General features: G+C 40.9%; 1 protein-coding gene across 1 annotated transcript in view; it reads right to left on the bottom strand.

Moving 5' to 3' along the window:
- Positions 1 to 6680: 6680 nt before the first annotated feature.
- Positions 6681 to 20449, bottom strand: part of TNFSF11 (TNF superfamily member 11) — a 34501-nt gene continuing 20732 nt past the window's right edge. The window contains exons 3-5 of the mRNA XM_056110034.1: positions 13924 to 13969; positions 13742 to 13840; positions 6681 to 7102 (exon numbers count right to left, since the gene is read on the bottom strand). Of these exons, the coding sequence (XP_055966009.1) occupies positions 6681 to 7102; positions 13742 to 13840; positions 13924 to 13969 (567 nt within the window). The remainder of the gene's footprint in view (positions 7103 to 13741; positions 13841 to 13923; positions 13970 to 20449) is intronic.

Here is a 20449-nt window from a genome sequence, read left to right as displayed (position 1 = left end):
AGTCGTTAAAATGAGCAAACAAACCACTTTTCTATAGCAGCCAACATGTGCTGATTTCCTGACAAGATGTTGTCACTCCTCGACATAGTCACTAAGTTGTTGCTCAGTGTTGACACGATCTGGTTCCATCTCAATCAGACATAACAGCCTTCCCAACAACCCAAGGAAAACTGGAGAAACTAAATGATCCTCAGAAGGAGATAGCAGGGGTTGGCTAGTAAAATGGGAAAAGGGAAAAGAAAAAGGATTAAATTAATATGAAAGGACTGGAGAGATAGTCCAGGGGCTAAGGACCCCTGCCTTGCATGGGGCTAACCCCAGTTCAATCTCCTCCAGCACTGCACATGGCAGCTCCACCACCACCTCCAGGAATGATTTCTGAGCACAGAACAAGGAATAATTCTGGAGCATTGCCAGATGTGGTCAATCCCACTCCCAATGATAAATGAATAGATAAAATTGACATGAAAGGCTGGAAGCAGGAAAAGAGATGGGTGAGAAAGAAAAGGAGGAATAAAAAGCAGCACATAAGAATGAGAAGTAGGGTAATAGCTTCCAAATTTTAGACCCTGCTACTCAACTCCTAGAAAGCTTTGAGCATCATTAGAAAAAAAGAAGCACCTTATTTCTTTTCCTCTGGGCTTTTACACTTGTCTCAAATGCCCTTCTTCATAGCATTATCTAGCATATACAGACTTTTCATTATAGATTCACTCCAACAAAACCAAAAATTCCTGACCTGCCAAGGTGTTGTGTAAACTCAAAAAAGGGGGCACAGCACACAGCGGCGATGGCTCTATCTCTCCTGCCGCCCATGTTCGGTAGTCTCACGCCGCTTCCCCCACCCCGGGGAGGTCGATGGCGATGGGCAGGCAAGGGAAGGAACGAGGGCCAGGCTGGTTGGTCTTAGTCGCAGTTTATTCCAATCACACCCGTCTTTCTTCTCTGCCTCTGCCTCTGCCTCCTCCTCCCCCATGCTACTTCATTCTCCTTCTCCATCCCCCTTCATCCTCCTTCTCTGGAGTCTGGATTCTGATCCCTCTTTCTCTTCCTTCTGCTCCCTCGCTTCTTCCTTCTGATCCCCCAGCCCACTCTTACAGTCTAGTTAAATCCCAAAGCATGAGGGGTTGGGGTTATAATTACACATTGGTGTGGTCACAATCAATAGGGGTAGAATACTTTCCCTCAGGGAAAGCTGCTCCTAGGACAGATCCTCTCTCAGCGGACGACCCACCCTAGAGCAGAATCCCATGGGTGTGTTTCTCCTCTCCTTGTCCGACAAGCATATAAGAATATATAATATAAATCATTTTGTATGGATACAGTAAGAAATATCTTAAACTTATAGAATTGTTCTCCTAGGACCATCTCGATCTCAGACTACAGTGCTCAGGCCAGATAGTCTTTCCCACTCCTAGCAGGATCCTAGTCTCATCGTTACTTTTGGATCATGACAGCATTTGTCTATGATCAAACTCTTAATTTATAGTTAAGAACCGTGGCACTTTGGCCTGGCCCATTTCGATGCCAGGGTAGCTCACCGCTTGCCCTGGGTCCATTCAGTCCCTCATAAGGACCCTTTAAGGGCAACTGAGGCTTAAGTCGAGAAAGCAGATGCCCAGGAGTGAGTAATATTCAAAGCCAATCAAATCCTAAGTTACAAAGCATAATGTTAACGGTCTTCCTGTATCTATACAAAAAGGGTATTGCTTTATTTATTTATTTATTTATTTATTTATTAATAGTGAGGCACCATGAGGTACAGTTGCAGACTTACACATTTTTGTGCTTGGGTTTCAATTATACAATGATCAAACACCCATCCCTCCACCAGTGCGCATTTCCCACCACCTCGGATCCCAAGATCCCCTCCCCCCCCAGCCCCTATCCCACCCTGCCTCTGTGGCAGGGCATTTCCCTCTCTCTCCTTTTGAGTGCCATGGTCAGCAAAAGAGGCATTGAGTGGCAATCATGCTTGGTCGACAATGTACCCTCAGCATGCTCTCCCATCATGGGCGGATCCTCCCAACACCCTTTATTTGGTGTTCCCTTCTCTTTCTGAGCTCCCTTTTCCCCTAACATGTGTGGTTGTCCTCCCGGGTCATTGAGCAAAATTCCTGGTACTAATCTCTGCCATACTTGGGTGTTAGTTTCCTATTTTGTTACTTTATGTTCCCCAGATGAATGCAATCTTTCTATGTCTATCCCTTTCTTTCTGAGTCATTTCGCTTAACATGATACTTTTCATGTAGTACCACTTGTATGTAAACTTCATGACTTCGTCTTTCCTAACAGCTACATAGTACTCCATTGTGTAAATGTGCCAGAGTTTCTTCAACCAGTCATCTGTTCTCGGGCACTCAGGTTTTTTCCAGATTCTGGCTATTGTAAAGAGTGCTGCAATAAACAGACAATTGCAGATGTCACTTCGGCTATACTTTTTTGCCTCTCTGGGATATATTCCCAGGAGTGGTATTGCTGGGTCAAATGGGAGCTCAATTTCTAGTTTTTTGAGAATCATCCATACTGCTTTCCAGAAGGGCTGAACCAGTCGGCATTCCCACCAACAGTGAAGGAGTGTCCCTTTCTCACCACATCCATGCCAGCACGGGTTGCTTTTGTTCTTGTGGATATGGGCCAGTCTCTGTGGTGTGAGGTGATACCTCATTGTGGTTTTGATCTGCATCTCCCTGATGATTAATGATGTGGAACATTTTCTCATGTGTCTTTCAGCCATTCAGATTTCTTCTTTGTCAAAGTTTCTATTCATTTCATCTCCCCATTTTTTTGATGGGGTTGAATGTTTTCTTTTTGTGGAGTTGAACCAGTATTTTGTATATCCTTGGAATTAACCCCTTATCAGATGTGTAGTTGGCGAATATCCTTTCCCATTCAGTTGACTGTCTTTGTATTTTGGTCACTGTTTCTTTTGAGGTGCAGAAGCTTCTTAGTTTAAGATAGTCCCATTTATCTATCTCTGTTTTCTTGCTTGGCCAGCGGTGTGACATCTTTGAAGACACTATTAGCTTCTATGTCATGAAGGGTTTTGCCAACATTTTCCTCAATGTATCTTATAGATTCCGGTCTGATGTTGAGGTCTTTAATCCACTTAGATCTTACTTTTGTACATGGAGTTAGGCAGAGATCTGAGCCCATTTTTTTGCATATAGCCATCCAGTTTCGCCAGCATAATTTGTTAAAGAGGCTTTCCCTGCTCCACTTCACTTTTCTTGCCCCCTTATCGAAGATTAGATGCTCATATACTTGGGGGAGGGGGACGTCAGTATATTCAACCCTGTTCCATTGGTCTACAGCTCTGCCTTTGTTCCAGTACCATGCTGTTTTAATTATTACTGCCTTGTAGTAGAGTTTGAAGTTAGGGAGGTTGATTCCTCCCATTTTCTTTTTCCCTAAAATTGATTTAGCTATTCGTTATTGTTCCATATGAATTTCAGGAGTGTTTGTTCCAATTCTTTAAAGATTGTGATGGGTATCCTTAATAGGGATTGCATTGAATTTATACAGTGCTTTGGGAAGTATTGCCATTTTGACAATGTTAATTCTCCCGATCCATGAACAGGGGATATTTTTCCATTTCCTCGTATCCTCTTTTATTTCCTCAAGTAGAGTTTTGTAGTTTTCTTTGTACAGGTCCTTTACTTCCTTAGTTAAGGTGATTCCTAGGTACTTGATTTTCTGGGGCACAATTGTGAATGGGATTGTTTTCTTCATGTCTTTTTCTTCAAGGGTATTGCTTTAAAGTAAACTGTTCATAAGGCATAAGGAGAGGAGAAAGGCAATATTTCACTCATACATATAAGATCATAGATTTCTGAGTAATCTAACCTACAAATTAACAGAGTCTGATTAGGGGAAAGTTGATTAACTGGTTGGGGTGGGAAGCATAGGGAAGAATGTTTAGATAAACACAATGGAATGGAAGTGCCTCAGGAGCACTGTAATGGGTGTAACCTGATAAACCTAAGCTCCTTGTGGAGGAAGGACAAAGCAATGTCATCCTACAGGTGTCATGTACTAACTTGCATATTATAGTCAGGTTGAACTTTATAGATCTTCTAGAGAGGTGCTTCCTTAGCACAGCTGACCCTAAGCTATGGGAGGTGCTCAGCAGATTAGCGCCACCAAGATGGATTCTTGCCATCTCTAGACCTTGGGTTTTAACTCATCTTTAACAGAACCCAAGTCAGTTGGCACCTAATTTAAAAATAACACTGGATCATCAACTGCTATCATCAACACTTGTGAAGCTTTTCAGTCCTACCCATGTCTAATTTGATTTGTAGGACTTGGTTGATACCAAGATCCCATGAGGGTCAATGGCCTCCTTGCTACTCTCACAACAGATAATACAAGGCATGTCTATTAGCTCACTACATTCTTACTACACTGGGTCCTCACTAGAAGGCAAACTCCCCAAGGATGGGAACAGTGCCTAGCATCCACAATTTCTGGTACAATGCTTATCACATTGTATTTGGTAATGTGGAAGAAATGACTGTTACCTTTGGAAATTATTAAATCATGTTATAGAAGTGAGAGCTATAATATAAATCTTTATAGGACTCAGAAAGGGTAATAAGGCTTTTAAACAGGTTTTCACATCAGTGGAGCATGGAGAATTTTTCAATGACTTGCCAAATTATATTTTCCTCAACAAAATTTTCAGCAATTGGAATATGCAACACTGAAATCATAGTTTGTAGTCATTTACCCAAGAATTTTAAAGCAATGAAAATTTTAATATCAATCAAATAGTAGTTTTTAATACAAGAGGTGCAGTACAATAACTGAATTTTGCTGTTTAAGATTTACACTTTCTAGTGCTAGAGAAATAATATAGCAGGCTAGATTATTGCCTTGCATGCTGTCAACCCAGGTTCAGTCCTTGGCACTGCATATGGTCCCACAAACTCCACAGGAGTATCCCTAACCACAGATTCAGAATCCTAAGTACAGCTGGGAATGGCCCAAGCACTCCCCCACAAATAAAATTCATCATTTCTTCTTTGTAACATCTGCTACTCTTTATTCCTCTTACCCTGTCACAACCACCAAAAAACATTTATCCACAAATGGTAAATGCCTTCAATTATGGCTTCCTATGCCTTTCCAAGCTGCTTGTTTGCTCCTCTCTCTTCTGTGTGTGACCAGTTGAGGTTAGACAGCTCTCCCACATAAGTTTCCATGAGGTCGAATGTCCATCCCAGTGTTAATCCTTCTTCACTGTGATACGGTATAAAGTGTTCAGGGGTTCTTACAGGTTAAATGGTTGTTCTGCAGAACATTTTGAAGAGGTGTCAAGCACCATTTTTCTCTCACAATATAAGAGAAACATAAACTTTTCTGAGTGAATAAGCTTCTGTTTTCTATTTGGCTATAGACCTGCATATAAATGATTTTTCAAACTCCAAGGTTTATTATTTTAATTGAATCTGCTCTGAATTTTTAATGAAATCTGCATTTGTCCCAGTAACCTTTGGAGAGATAGACATCATATTACCATATTGGAGAGAATGGGATCACAGAGTAAGACTGAAATATAAGAGAAGCACAAAATCACAAGGCAGGTTTTCTTATAAATTTATTTTCATATCCAAAAAATTAACATTCAGAGGCAATGATATTATTGTACAGTATAAAATAACTAACTAAATTAAAAGTGAGATTTCTTTTTTGCTGATAAGGCACTGTTAAGTTATCCATTTAAAAAATTTACAATTTGCAGCACTTGTCGAAAAAACACCTGTCCAATAATTATATAAATACTTGACAGATTCCAGTAGCCCATTATGTATCTTTTTTTTTTTTTGGGCAATGTCAGCTTTCTAAAGTCAATTAGCTTCTAAATTTGAAAGGTACCTGGTGGCCAACATACTGCTTATTATTCAAGGCATCCATTGTAATTTTTTTCACAGACTTGACAAGTCTGAAAAATCTATTAAGTTAAAAAGAGTGAAGAAATATAATACAGTTCATATTAGCAAACAACAATTTTTCCCTTAGCTGCAAGTTTTCCCGAGGGCATTTACAAAGTGCAACAGTTAAATACGTCTGTACATTTAAAACATTAAATATGTCTACAGCAAGATATTTTTAAATATTTTGAATCAAATACTATAGCACAAATATAATTTACAATACTTTGCACAGAAAACATTACATCTGAAATATAACTTTAGATATTATATAAAAATACATATTTTTCTATCCTTGTTAGAAAAGGTATTTATTTGCAGGTTCCAGTATGATGTAACAATTCAAAAGAATTTAACCTTTCAGATAATCATCCATTTTCAATTAAATGACACTCTCCTCATGTCAACTGCAAAGTGGCACATAAGCATGATCTAGAGCCAGACAGTGAACACGCCATCCACAAGAGCCCTACTGCAGTTTTTCACATGGCAATTATAATTGCTTCAACCTGGTTTCATTCTCAGAATTCATTACAAAATTTTTAAAAACCATTGTGTAAGAAAGTCTTTAGAGTGTAACACCATTTGAGTTCAACATCTACCCTCAATACATACACATGTGCTTTCTACGGGAGCCAAAAGCATGGATATTCTTCTTGTACGGTTGTGGATCATACCTCATAGTAGTCTCACAGACCTCCATACATCCGAGAAAACATATGCCAACACTCCACAAAGTGGGATTCAATCTATATCCCTAACTTTAAAAGCCCCAAAGTATGTCGCATCTTGATCTGGATCAAGCAGGGAAGGGTTGGACACCTCAATACTTATTTCCTCACCAGCCCGTAGCTTAAAAAATCCCCCAACGTTTATGGAATAAAAATGGAACTCCGAATTTCCTGACCAGTTTTTGGTGCTTCCTCCTTTCATCAGGGTATGAGAACTTGGGATTTTGATGCTGGTTTTAACGACATACACCATCAGCTGAAGATACTCTGAAGCTAGGTCTCCTGAAGTTTCATGATGTCGAAAACAAATGTTGGCATAGAGGTAATAAAAGCCATCTTGGTTAACTATCAACTTGCCATTGCTGAAAGTCATGTTGGAGATCTTGGCCCATCCTCGGTTGTGGTACCAAGAAGATAGACTCACTTTGTGGGAACCTGAAGAGAGGAGAGGCATGTGGTTTAAAATCCACCCCTTCAGTGAGAAAGGACATACCCCCTAGCCTGTGCTTTTGAAGTAAGACACAGACAATTATAGCCATTATCCCAACAGGAGAATAGCATCTTAGAATTTTTGTTTTAAAAGAAGAAAAAATACAGCTACTCATTGCTCTCTACTAGGTCGATGCGAGGCTACAAGGACAAATCCCATTTGTCCAAATCCCATGAAGCCTACAGCATACTAAGTATAAGTTCATAAGTGTTCAGGTTAGAAGCAAAGAACAAGCCCCTGGAAAAAATATATTGATAATTGCTGTCAGATCCAAAAGAAAGAGAGGTTCTTTCCTCCCAGAGAGGCCTAGAATGCTTTGGTTGAGTTGCTTCTGAGCTTGAGAATTGAGAGGAAATAAAGTTCAGCCAAAAGAAGTGGAAATGCTGTTCCAGGCTGAAGGAAGAAGATAAACCAAAAAGACAGGAAAGCAAGACACAAGGATAGGAAGAGAACCCCCAGTCTTCACTTGATTACATTTTCTTTAAACTCATGGAGAGAGGTATGCACAGGAGGCAAAGATTTGGGTCACAGCAAATTTGATCAGGTGAAACTCCTAAACCCTGTTTCCAGCACTGTCTCTTTCCCCCTCCTCTAAGAGAACAAAGGCTCAGAACTGCACCAGAGAAGTTCATGAAGAAAATATTTTTGACATTGTCCTCCTCAACTTCACAATCACATGCAATCCCGTGTCACCAAAGCGTCATAAAATTGCCATGGATTGGTAAGAATCTTCCTTCAGCTCCTCCTCACAGCTAAAATGTGGCAAACAATGAATAGGATGCTGTTTCTGGAGCAGTGAGAATTTTACAATGTTTTCTTCATCAGCAGTATCCAATGCTTTTAATAATTCAAGTCTTTGTTTTCCTGGGCCTTAAAACTTAAAAATACATCTTTTTTTTTAAAAAAAAAACTGATATAGTAAATATTCATATTTTTATGGACATCTATTTTCCAGAAATTTAAAAAAATGTTGACTAATGAAGGGAAAAACTTGTTAAACAGTGTAAAGTCTGTAAACACATTTCCCTCCAGGGAACTTTGTAAACATTTAGGCAAAGTTAAGCTTGTCATCTGTTAAGATTTTAACAAGGCAAAACAGGAGCTGAGCACTTTTTGAGTAGGTTTAGAATTGATTTCTGTATCCAAGGAGATATTTTTTTCTACCCAATCCCCAAAGAAACCAATCCAAGGACTTTTATTTAAAGTAAAGACCACAGACCCACTTTAAGAAAGGTGACAAGTGGAGCCAGAGCATTAATACAGCAGCTTGGGCACTTGCCTTGCATGCAGTTGGCCCAGTACAATCGCAGAGTCCCATATGTCCCTGAGCACAGCAGGAGTAATGCACATCCAGGAATAACTCCTGAGCATCACTGGGTGTGACTCCAAAAGCTCCCCTCCCCCAAAATAGCTGTTCAACTTTTAATTAGAGTATGTCATTGGAAGATCCTTGTAGAATCAGAAACTCATACAGGTTGAAATTGCTTCTAGAGTGCCCGAATCCTGGAGGACCCTGAGCATCTCCAACTTCTCTAGAGGTCCACAAAAAGGAAGTCTCTGCTATCTTTGGAGTGCCACTTAGTAACTGTGATATAGCCTAGAGAACCCCATAACCAGCTGGCCCAAGAACCAATGGGAGAGGGCATGCAGAGAAAGAAAAATGCAACAGGAACAAGCTACAGTGAGGCACTCATCCTTATGCAGGCCTGCAAAGGCCGGGAACCCAGTGGTTCCAGGCCCTCTGTGTCTGTGAACAGTGTATTTCCTCAATCCCATGTGTTATTCACAGAAGAATATTACAGCAGGTCAAAGACACCATCAAGGAGCGTTAGGCCCCCAGGACCTACCCTTCTTTCTTACGGGAGGTTAACCTCATGTCATCATCTATGAAAGTATCCAAAATGTAAAGATCACATCATGGTTCCAAAAGAGTCAAGATAAGATTCTAACATCACATTTATCACATCCTGGAAACACTAGTACTTCATCTAAATTGGTTAACAACTGCCCAATCTGTTGCATTACATTGGTTTGTCCTTTCTCCTCCAGCAAGAAGCTTAGCTTTATTGAGTTACTCCCACCACAGTGCTCCCAAGCCACATTCAATTTCATCTAACACTCCCAATTCTCTGTTTTCAGTAATCTCTCCTTTGTGCTCTTTCTCACGTATCTGTTAATCACTTATCCCTAAATCAGACCTTGTAACTTGTAAAGTCAAATACTTCTGAAGGCCTTGAATTTTGTGTGTGTGTATGTGAAATATTGCTTTTCTCTTTCCTTTATATTCTTTACATAGTTTATTTTAGAGCAATGTCCTTTTTTTATAGATACGGGAAGGCAGTTAATTCTATGCTTTTGTAACTTAGGAGTTGACGCTGAATAATATTTCTGGGCATGCTTCATATTTACTTCCTTAAGCCTCAGTTGTCCTTAGTGTCTAACACCCCAAAATGGGGGTTCCTCCAGGGGACAAGGATGTACCCAGGGCAAGCTATAAGCTACCCCGGCATTGAAAAGGGACAGGCTAAGAAACATAAAAAGTATGATAAGGTAAGAGCATGGTCATGGAACAAAATCTGTCATGAGCCAAAGAGAAATAACTGAATAAGGACCTTGCTGGAGTTAGGAAAGACTAGCCTTGCCTAAGACCTGTAGTCTGGGGTATATAGCGAGATGTCCCCAGGAAAAGTCACACTTTAAGCTTAATATATCTCTTACTGTGCCCATACAAAATGACTAGAAATATTATTAAGAAGTAAATTTAAGATGGTTGTTTAAATAAATACAGGCTAAGGAAAGGGGAAAACAACACACCCTTAGATGGAATTCTGCCCTTGAGTGGATCTCCTACCAGGAATCTAGAGTGCTAATCACTTAGATTTTGCCCTTGAGTATCTCCTAGAAGAACTTCCCCTGAAGGAAGGGCTTTATATCTGTTCATTGTTTATGTTCAACCAAATCTATGTGTAACTGCTACCCACAATCATTCATAACTTTTCTATAACTAACACTGTGAGACTTGAATAGATGGTCACTGATTACCAACCAGCATGGTAATTGCTCCTGCTCCCTCCTTCGTTCATCCATCACTGTGGGCTGGCTGGGGGAAAGGGGGTAGGGATGGTGATCAGCTCTAAATGCACCAAGGGAACCCTCGGGTCACTGCAAATGGGCCAGTGATCACCCATGCAGAAACAGTGACATCAGTCCATTAACAAAGATAACACAAAGCAAGATGTTTCTTATCTGAAACTTTTCTATTTCCTCCTTTCTTATCCTATACCTGTATTTTAATTCTTTATTTCATCAATTATTTAACTTGTAGTTTATTTTATTTGGTGGCAATTAATAGAGAGAAGCAGAATAACTAAGTGAAGTCTATCCTTTCAATAGGATGGTTCAGCTAATTGGAGAAGAAGGACTTGATATGACCTGGGAAGAAAAGAAACTAAAATGAGAGAAAAGAGGAACCCTGAACCACCGGGTTATGTAACTCCCATTGTCAGCAAAAGTAAAATGGGTATCCTTATTTCCTTCCAATCCTATATCTTGTTAGTTCATTTTTGTTTTTTGCAGTGCCAGACATGGAACCCAGAGCCTCACATCTACAACGCATGAACCCTACCACTGAGCCACATTCAAGTCCATCATATCTCTATTTGCATCCATTCATTCATCAATTCACTTATCTACTCCAGGAAGCAGTCTTTCAATTAATGTGTGTGATGCTTTTCATGGACATTCACTCTGCCCATAATGAAGAAATCTATCAGGCGGTGTACTGTCAAGTCATTGACCACAACTAGCGGAGAAGGAAAAGACAGAGGCATAAAAAAACAGAACATTTTTATTTCTGCATGTCATGAACCACTTGACTGAACTCAGTTCAAGTACATGCTGCAGAAATGAAATCCCCTGGTGATCTGTGAGCTCATCTCAGTGAAGAGCTGGGACAGAGGAGCCAGTGGGGAGGGAGGACATGGAATATATAAGGGTGAGCTGAAAAAGGGGAGTATTGTCAGTGAGGGAAAGTGTGAGCACAAAGGAAGAACTTTGTAGTGCATACAGAGGCGAATGGAAGAAGAGAATACTATACTGCAAAGGAGCAGAGCCATGAGTAGACAATAGGTGTGAAAAGATGAGGAAAATACACTGCAATTAAGTTGACAGACCTCACGTGATAAATCTGGTTTTCCACCACTAACAAGGCAGGCTGCAGTCACCTCTGTTAGAGGCAGGGGCAAGACCTCCACAGAAAGGCTGAGCACTGTCCCACCCAAAGCCATGCATTCTAATCTCACAAAACACTTTCCTCTATGTTGTAGTCCAGAAGCTTTCAAGATGCCTAAGCTAACAGTTACTGCACAGCAGTAAATGCTGAACCCTGAAATGAACATGCACAATTAAAGCCATCTTCCTCTGAGTTATCTAACACAGCCTCAAACTGGGAGAGAAATGGACTCTAGGGGCTGTTGGCCCAGCCAGAGGAACAAATTCTACTTTTCTTAAACAGAAGCATACAGAAACTCGTTTCAATTCAGTTTCAAACTCAATAACCACTGGAAAATAACTAGGCATTTTGCCTTCTTCTTTGGCAATGATTTGATGCTAGGTGCCTGAAGAAAAAGCATTATAACTAAAACATGCTTGCTATTGCCAAAGAGACTTTGGCACACAGTCTAATGCAATATTTATCATCTGCTATTTAAAATGAACTGAAAAGATAAATGCAGAGTACATTCATAGCACACACAGATGATAGCGCAGTATTAATTTGATTGCCTCTGCTAACATGCAAAGTTTAACACTCCAAAAATTAGGGTAGCTCTACCATAAGACACCAAACACATATGGGGAGAAATCTGTTAATAAAGCATATACTTAGTACAGGAAGGAGTGTAGAAAAATCCTTAGAACCAAGGAGCTGCTTTTTTATTCTCTATGTCTTTGGTCTGGAAAAATTCCTTCATGACTCATGCTATGTTGGTGGCTTTAAAACTGCAATATTAAGACTTGGATTTTTGATACTGAAGAGATAGTACAGCAGCTAGGACACTTGATTTACATGTGGGTTACCCCAATTCAATCCCTGGCACCACATATGGTCCTCTGAGCACTGCCAGGAGTGAGCCTAGAGCACAGAATCAGGAATAAATCCTGAGCACCACCACGTGTGGCCTAAGAACCAAATAAATAAAATGAAACTTGAATTTTTTTAATACTAAGAAAATCTGTCTCACACCATCTTTGAATGAAGTGCAATATAATAATTGGTCAATTATATTCATGTAGCAATCACAAATTGCATTAGCATTAACAGTTTCCCAATGGGCACTTAGTTCACAACCTCACTGAATCTTAGCGCTTCCCTCAGGCACAGCTATTAGTGACATCCCCATGAAGAAGCAGATGCATGAATGAATTCGATAATTTGCACAAGGTCAAAAGGCCAGTAAATAGTTCAGGGAAAACTCAAAACAGGTGGTCAGACTTTAGCACCCCCTACTACAATAACAACACTAATCTACTTACGGGAAAAGAAACACGTAAGTGCTCAAGATTGATTTCCTTCAATAAAGTTCATTGGCCACAAGCCGTTTCTAGGGTAACTTAAGAATGTAAAAACCATGGACTTGGGAATCAACCAGAATGAAACCTGGCTTCTGATACTGGCACCACCTGTGACCTTGAGCAGGTAACAAAGTCTACATGAATTTTGGCTTCTTTGTCTGCACAATCTGAATGGTATCACGACCCTGCAGTGGTGTAGTGAAGATCAGAGAAAATAAACAAAAGAGCAAGATGCTTTATGCATCGATTTTGTTCAAGAAGTGGTATCATAACATCAATAATGTTCAATTGTCACTCTATCTTAATAGCATAACAACAATAACGTTCAATTGTCACTCTTTCTATCTTAATGTGCTCCATCTTCTTCTTGATGCTCCACTATTCCAAGGTAGAGTTACTAGTAGGGATTATGTGAGAGAATGGTTGGTGAATTCATGTAGATGGAGGGTTGAAGCCCTGGGATACCTTATTTCCAGAAGATAATCAGGTCTACAAGACACTGACTTAATTCTTACTAGACAGTGTGATAAGTCCCTGTACAAGAGGAAATGCACCTCATTTTCTAGTGTGCTACTGATTCCAGACTGAGATGTTCTGTACCTCTATGTAGCACTGCAGGACGTGTTTGAGTTCATAATGATTTGCATGAATGCATGCACCTCAGAGAGTCACTGTGGCAGTGTGTCAACTTCGATTTGGGCAAGGAATAGTGAGCTTCACTATTAAGGGGTTGACTTCTCAGTCCTACATTATCAGCTGGCAGTCCTTTACAAAAATCACCCATCGGATGATCTGAAAATAGAATAGTGATGACGTCCACTTCAACATGATGGAGAATCTTTATTTACATGATATGGATAATCAACTGTAAACAAAACAATCTCTCTTGTGACCTAGAAGTTAAGGACTTGCAAACATTCAGTCAAAGGCATGTAATAGGCTGAGTGATTTACACGGGCTAATAAATGGCTGTTGAGAATTTTTTTTCCTGGCTAGATGCAAATGAAGCTTACCTGATGGGATGTCAGTGGCATTAATTGTGAGATGAGCAAAGGGTTGGGTATCAGGCTTGCCCCTCCTGGCCATATCTGCCCATGAGCCTTCCACCATCACTAGAGATGAGAGAAACCAAGTTAGCCCAAAGAGCAGTTAGTCACCCTATAGGATTGCAAACTATCAAAAGGCCCATTCTCACCTTTTTCTGCTCTGATATGTTGCGATCTAACAATATGTTGTAATTCCTGAAATAAAAAGGAAAAAAAAGATCATCAGCATACACTCACTCTTTTGATAAACCAGAAAGAATTGAGGTCTATTGCAAACACAATAAATGAGTGCTCTTCTTCAAAATATGCCAGAAATTCACAGGAAGCAAAATCCCCTGATGGCCTGGGGTAGCTACCAAGGGACATCTGCCCTCAAAAAAAACTCTGCTGATGATCCTAAAAAGTCTAACACATACAGGCCATCTAACAAAATGGATAATAAGGGGGAAATAAAGACAATACACATGATAAAACATGGACTAATTGAATGTAATTAAAACTCTGTAGCAGGTACACAAATGGAGATGAACTTAACTAGGAAAGTAACGATTACCAGAGAATATATGACTCTCCTAGATCTTCGGGGAGGCTCTTTCAAAGCCCATTTTGTTAGTGAATTCCTATTATAACACCAGAGCTCAGGCACAGGAAAGAGAATGCCAGTTCCCAGTGGTTAACTTTTTTATTTTAAAAAGTCACTGTGTATTTAAAGTATTACATGGAATTCTAAAAGCTTTTAGAGTACCAATAATTAACCTAAAATATTGTCTCATATAGAGATTTAGAAGAATAAGCCAGAAAAAAGAAAGCCCATAAAGAGCACGGGTAATTGCATCTCTCAATTTGAGCCCTCAGAATGAAGGACCAGCTAGGTAACCTCGTCCCACCTGAATCAAGCCTTTGCTTTCATTAAATAGAAGGTGGAATGAATAAAAGCTCAGGCTCAAATCCCTCTCTGCCACCTACATAAACTGAGGATATTCACAACATCTCTATTAGAAAGAGGGTAGTTGTGAAAATGAAATTAGATAATTGCCTGCAAGCACTTAACAGGGAGCACCACCAGCAGTAATTTCCTGAGTGCAAAGCCAGGAATAAGCCCTGAACGTCACCAGGTATGGCTGCAAAACAACAATAACAACAAAACCTCCAAATACACCAGAAACATGAACTTGAACATGGCTGAAAACGAAGCAAGCACCACACTCCACTGGACATGGCTCCAGCCGTGGTTCTGAGAATTTTCAAGAGGGGAGCTAATGTCACAGACCTTCAGCCTCAATTTGAGAGGCAAGCCCTCACCCATCCTCAGAGATTCCACAGACAGGCAAGTGGGAGATTTTCTTGAAGCTGAACTCCCAGGTCAAAGAAGCCACAGACTCAAGTCAGCGATGATGCGGGCAGGAAATGCCTGCTCTCTCCCACAGGAAATGGACTCCTCTGCCCATTTAAAACCCTGCTTTGGAACAGAGCAAAGAATGTTCATAATAGCACTACTCAGAAGCACTTCCAATGTCTGCTAAGGAAATAAAGGCATCGTGTCCCAGGATGAATGGAAGCTGCAGCTTGACATCCCGTGACATTGCAGCTTCCATGGGATCTGCAATAGGATAGTCAAGAACTACAACTCATTGCAGAAATCCTGAAGGGCAGTTCCCATTTGTAAAAAAAAAAAAATGTAAGAACAAGTTGTGTCTACAACCTCCAGCTACCAAAAAAAAAAAGGATTCTCATTTTTTTTTCCACTCTACTCTCAGTTTTTTGAGCTGTAACTCATTGTTAGTTAGGTGCATAATAAATATAAGAATTTTCCAAGAGAATACTTTTCAGGGGCCTTGGCTCCAACCCAGCCAATCAATCTGAGTTAGTCTGAAAAGATGCACTTTTTTAAAAAAGGGGAAGCAAAATAATTTTATTAAAATAAATTTAGAGACAAGTGAGGGGGGAGAGAGAGAGAGAGTGAGATACATGTTCAAGAGAGAACACAGGCTGGGAAAAAAGCCAAGATGTACTTTAAAAGAAAAAAAATTAAGAACTTAGCTCCACCACAGCTTAGATACAGAAACAAGCAAAGAACTCATGTACAGATAAAGAAATTGTGATATCTGGTCACCATGGGCTATTACTCAGCTCAAAAACAAAAAGTTCTTTGGAGAGCAATTTGCAGCAAAATGGAAAGAACTCAGGGGGATTATGCAAGGTGAAGTACAGTCCAGAAAGAAAAAGACATGTGTTTCCCAAATTTACCAAAGGTGGGCATTAGAAGGCATGCAACTGAGGCACGGGAGCAATAGCACAGAGGGTAGGGTGCTTGCCTTGCAGGAGGCCGACCCGGGTTTGATTCTTCTGCCCCTCTCAAAGAGCCCGGCAAGCTACCGAGAGTATCTCGCCCACACGGCAAAGCCTGGCAAGCTCCCCGTGGCATATTTGATATGCCAAAAACAGTAACAAGTCTCACAATGGAGACGTTACTGGTGCCCACTTGAGCAAATCGATGAACAATGGGAGGACAGTGCTACAGTGCTACAGTGCAACTGAGGCACAGACGAAAAAGAATAAAAATAAGCCCAGAAACATTCACAGCATCACAGGAGAACTGAGGGCAGTGGAGAGGAAGAGGGTAGGGCACAGAGGTTAAGAAAGGTGGTGGGTACTAGGTTCTGGTGGGGTGTTGCTTTGACTTTCAAAGAATTAATACATCAGACTCTTTCAAAAATGAAAAAAGACGAGGGCCAGGACGACAGTCTAGAGGAGATGGGTGCATGTCCAGGAGCACATGCTTACATGCAGAGACCAGTTCCCTGGGTGCTAAACTCGGGGGAGTGGCCCCAGAGCCCCTGTGCGTGGCCGAGGAAGCTCTTCTACAAAATTTTAATATGTGGCAGGTGCTGAGAAATTCTACTGAGTGTTCTTATAAATGGCTGTTTGACTTTATTCAACCACAGATTTGTTGTATTTTCATAATTCCACATAATAAAATTGAGTTTCTAACATTTGCTGGAAACAGGGTTTCCTCTACCAAAGTACCAGTGACAGCGGACAAATTTTGAACATGCTACTTTCCAACATGGTGCCTGGGACCAGAGCAGTAGTCCAGCAGGTAGAGCATGTGCTTGGCACATGGCTGATCCAGTTTAACCCCAACACCACTTATGGTCTCTCAAGAGCACAGCCAGGAGTGATTCCTGAGCCAGTCGGGAGCAAGCCCTGAGCACTTCTGGGTATGAACGAAAAAACCAAACCAAACAAAACAGGTGATTGAAAATAAGAGCCTGCACACTTAGAGACCCTCCCGACTTCTCCTCCTATGAACTAAGTCCTGAGAAACTGGGGTGAGCGAGGAGGCCCTGCTCAGGTGTGCAGAAAAGGACAACCTGCTCACCTTAATCCACAGAGACCATGAGGAATCCCAAGGAACAAATGGTTCCCTGGCCTTGGCTTGGATCCTTTTGCATAGATCATGCCTTTCTACACATTCTCCCTCTTCAACAAACCTAATTATTGGGTCTTCTTCCTCTATAAAGACTCCATGGCACACAGAAAGCTTTCTGAAATACATGTGCATTCCATTCTCAGGCTTGTTTGTCTTTTGCAGTGAAGCTAGAAAACCTGCTGAAGCCCTGTAGGTTGCAAGAGAGAAAAGGAGGAAAGCAAGAACCCCCGTCCCCTGCATATTTAAAGAGATGGCTAATGGATGGTTCCCACCCTGAATTAGGATCCCTGGAAGGAGAGGCACCCTGAGGAGAATGTGACAGAAAAGGAGCCTTGAAATAAGGATATTCAGTCTCAGAATCTTTACAGGCATCAGAAAACAATTGGTGCTGTGCATTCTGTTCATAGCATCACCCAACAGTGACCCAATGAAGTCGACTCTACAGAAACAGGCAACTCATTGTCACTTTCCTTCAGGATCAGAGACTTGGCTATGGAAATCCTAAGCATGGATCTTTCTTCAGTACCCCTTTGTGTTTTTCATTTCCAAGATTCGAGGAAATACTTCTAAATGTGTATCACCCACTGACAATTCCATTTATTTTCTAAGCTTTGCATCTGCATTGATCTTCATCCACGTGAGGTGTCTACTTCTAAGCACATTAATTAGTTTTTGAAAGTGAAGAGTTCTTTATTCCCACATCTGATCAGTCAGGCGTTCTCTTCTGGTCTCTTTGAATTCAGAAATTTCTGATTATATCATTTTGGAAAAACACTACACAGCACATTCTAACTCCTTTCGTCTAGACAAATGATTCGAATGAAAGAGAGCTTTTAAAAGTTGTCATATGTGTTTAATTTTATGGTAAATTAATAATGTCACTGTCACTGTCCTCCCGTTGTTCATTGATTTGCTCGAGCGGGCCCAGTAACATCTCCATCGTGAGACTTTGTTGATACTGTGTTTGGCATATTGAATACATCACGAGGAGCTTGCCAGGCTTTGCCGTGGGGCGAGATACTGTCGGTAGCTTGCCGGGCTCTCCGAAAGGGGCAGAGGAATAGAACTCAGGTCGGCCATGTTGGCTGCATGCAAGGCAAACACCCTACCCGCTGTGCTATCGCTCCAGCCCGGTAAATTAATAGTAAATTATAAATTAAGTTACAATTGTAAATTAATAGTAATAAATACAATAAGACACTCAACTCTCTGGGACAAATATTCAGGACAATCCTACACTGCCACCCTATCAGAACACCCAGATTTGAATTAAAATGTAGGTAGTTGTGACACACACCTGCAAACATACAGCCCCAGCAAATACCCTAGCAGAAACTGGGGACAGTCTTGGGATAAGGAAACTGAGAGAAAGCCTTCTCTGCAATCTTCCCCGGGCCAGTAGCTACTAAAGGGAATCCAGTGTCCTGCTCTCCAAGAGGATCAGCAATCTGCCTTCTCAGAAAACAGCATGTTTAGCATCTGTTACACACAAGGGACAAAAAGAAGTCCTGATTTCTAAAAACGACCCACAACAAACAGGATGATCACCAATAAGTTGTCATGAATGAACTTATCCTGACACGCTAAAATAAGCAGGCTTTTTGGCAAATGTATGCATGTTTAGATAAGCGTAATTTGTACCTAAATTACGACAGAAACGGGACAAAAAGAAAACCTGAATGCTGGTTGACATTCAAATTGTGGCCAATAAAAAGAAAGCCTCTGACATACTGCCACCTAGTGGATGCTGTTCAGCATTGACACGCCCAGAACAACAGCCAGGTTTTGCAGACTGGAGACAAGAGAGACCCCATTCCAAAGTTTAAAAACAAGAAAGATGGAGACCAAATCATCATCATCATCATCATCATCATCATCATCATCATCATAAATAATTCCCAAAAAGAAAGAGAGAGAAGAGAGCAAGATAGAGAGAGAAGAAAAGTGCCTGCCATATAGACAGGCTGGGTCACTTTTATTTCACTCATAGAAAAATGATGGAATTTCAAAAATTGTCCTCCAGGTGATTGTATGACCCCCAGGGTCTCTGATAAGTCCCTGCTTCCTTTCAACTTTTCCTGAATTCAACATCCCTAAAAAGCACAATTTTCAGAGGTATACCAGGAGTCTGCAATCCCCTTTGGCTGGGACTCTTGACCATCTTTTTGCATGTTTCTGGGGTTTTTGCCAAACAAAGGGAAGAGAAGCGATACCTCAGCATTGCCTCAATCTTGTAAGTTTGGATCACTTCAGAGAGCTTGTACTGTACAAGATTAACTACAAACAGCCATGAGGACTTTCAACCGGTTTGGAGAGCAGTATCGGTAAATCTGCACTTAGGTAATTTACATACTCACACCAAAATAAAACCAACCTTGCACACTCAGCTGGATTAACTACTCCAAACAAAACTTTGATAACAGTGCGACTCATGAGGAAAAGTTATTACGTTGGTTTTAAGTTTGTTTGACTGCAATGTTCTTCTTCTGCCTTGAAAAGTAATATAAATAGATATAAGCTCCCAACTGTAATGATTCCCTAAAAAGGTCTCATTGCTGGAGTCTGGGCTTATCAGATGGAAACATGCCATGAGTGTGTGCATTGCGATGTGAATTGTGTGATCCATGTGGTACCTGCCAATCAGAGCAGGGAAGAAGCAATTTGTACAGCCAGATGCTCCGAAACTGCTGGCCCGGGTCTCAGGTGGCTGCCTCCCTCTGCAGCAGCTGCAAGGACATCTGGCTGGTTGAACAAGGATTTAACACCCCTTTCCCAGATAGAATGCCGGGTTCACACACTTGTTAACATATGTAATGCATTCATTTTAACATCTTAATGATACCCTTCAAGTAATTTTTCTCCGACCTAGTTACAAGAATAGTGTATTCATCAGCCGAGTTAGCACATGAATGCCACACATGGGTTGTTTCTAAAAATGAATGGCCAATTTCCTATTCCTGCTGAGAAGTCCTGCAGCCTTTTACCTAGTAAATAACTCAGAAATCCATCCCTCCTCTCCAGCCAGAGAACTGAAGGCTGCTTCCACGCTCTCATCTTTTCTCATTAGGATTGCAATAATAATTCACTATCTCCACTCCCTACCTCCTGCAATAGATAAGTGCTGCTAGACTGAGGATCCTAAAGCAGCTTCCTTCAACCTTTCTACACTTGCACAGCAGTCCACAGACCTGCAATCAAGACCATCCAAAATTTTAATGGTGGTGGACAAGCGCTGGCCATGA

The sequence above is a fragment of the Sorex fumeus genome, unplaced genomic scaffold (assembly GCF_029834395.1).
Source record: "Sorex fumeus unplaced genomic scaffold, SorFum_2.1 ptg000008l, whole genome shotgun sequence".
NCBI classification, from domain to species: Eukaryota; Metazoa; Chordata; class Mammalia; order Eulipotyphla; family Soricidae; genus Sorex; species Sorex fumeus.
This window is presented reverse-complemented; position numbering and strand designations above follow the sequence as displayed.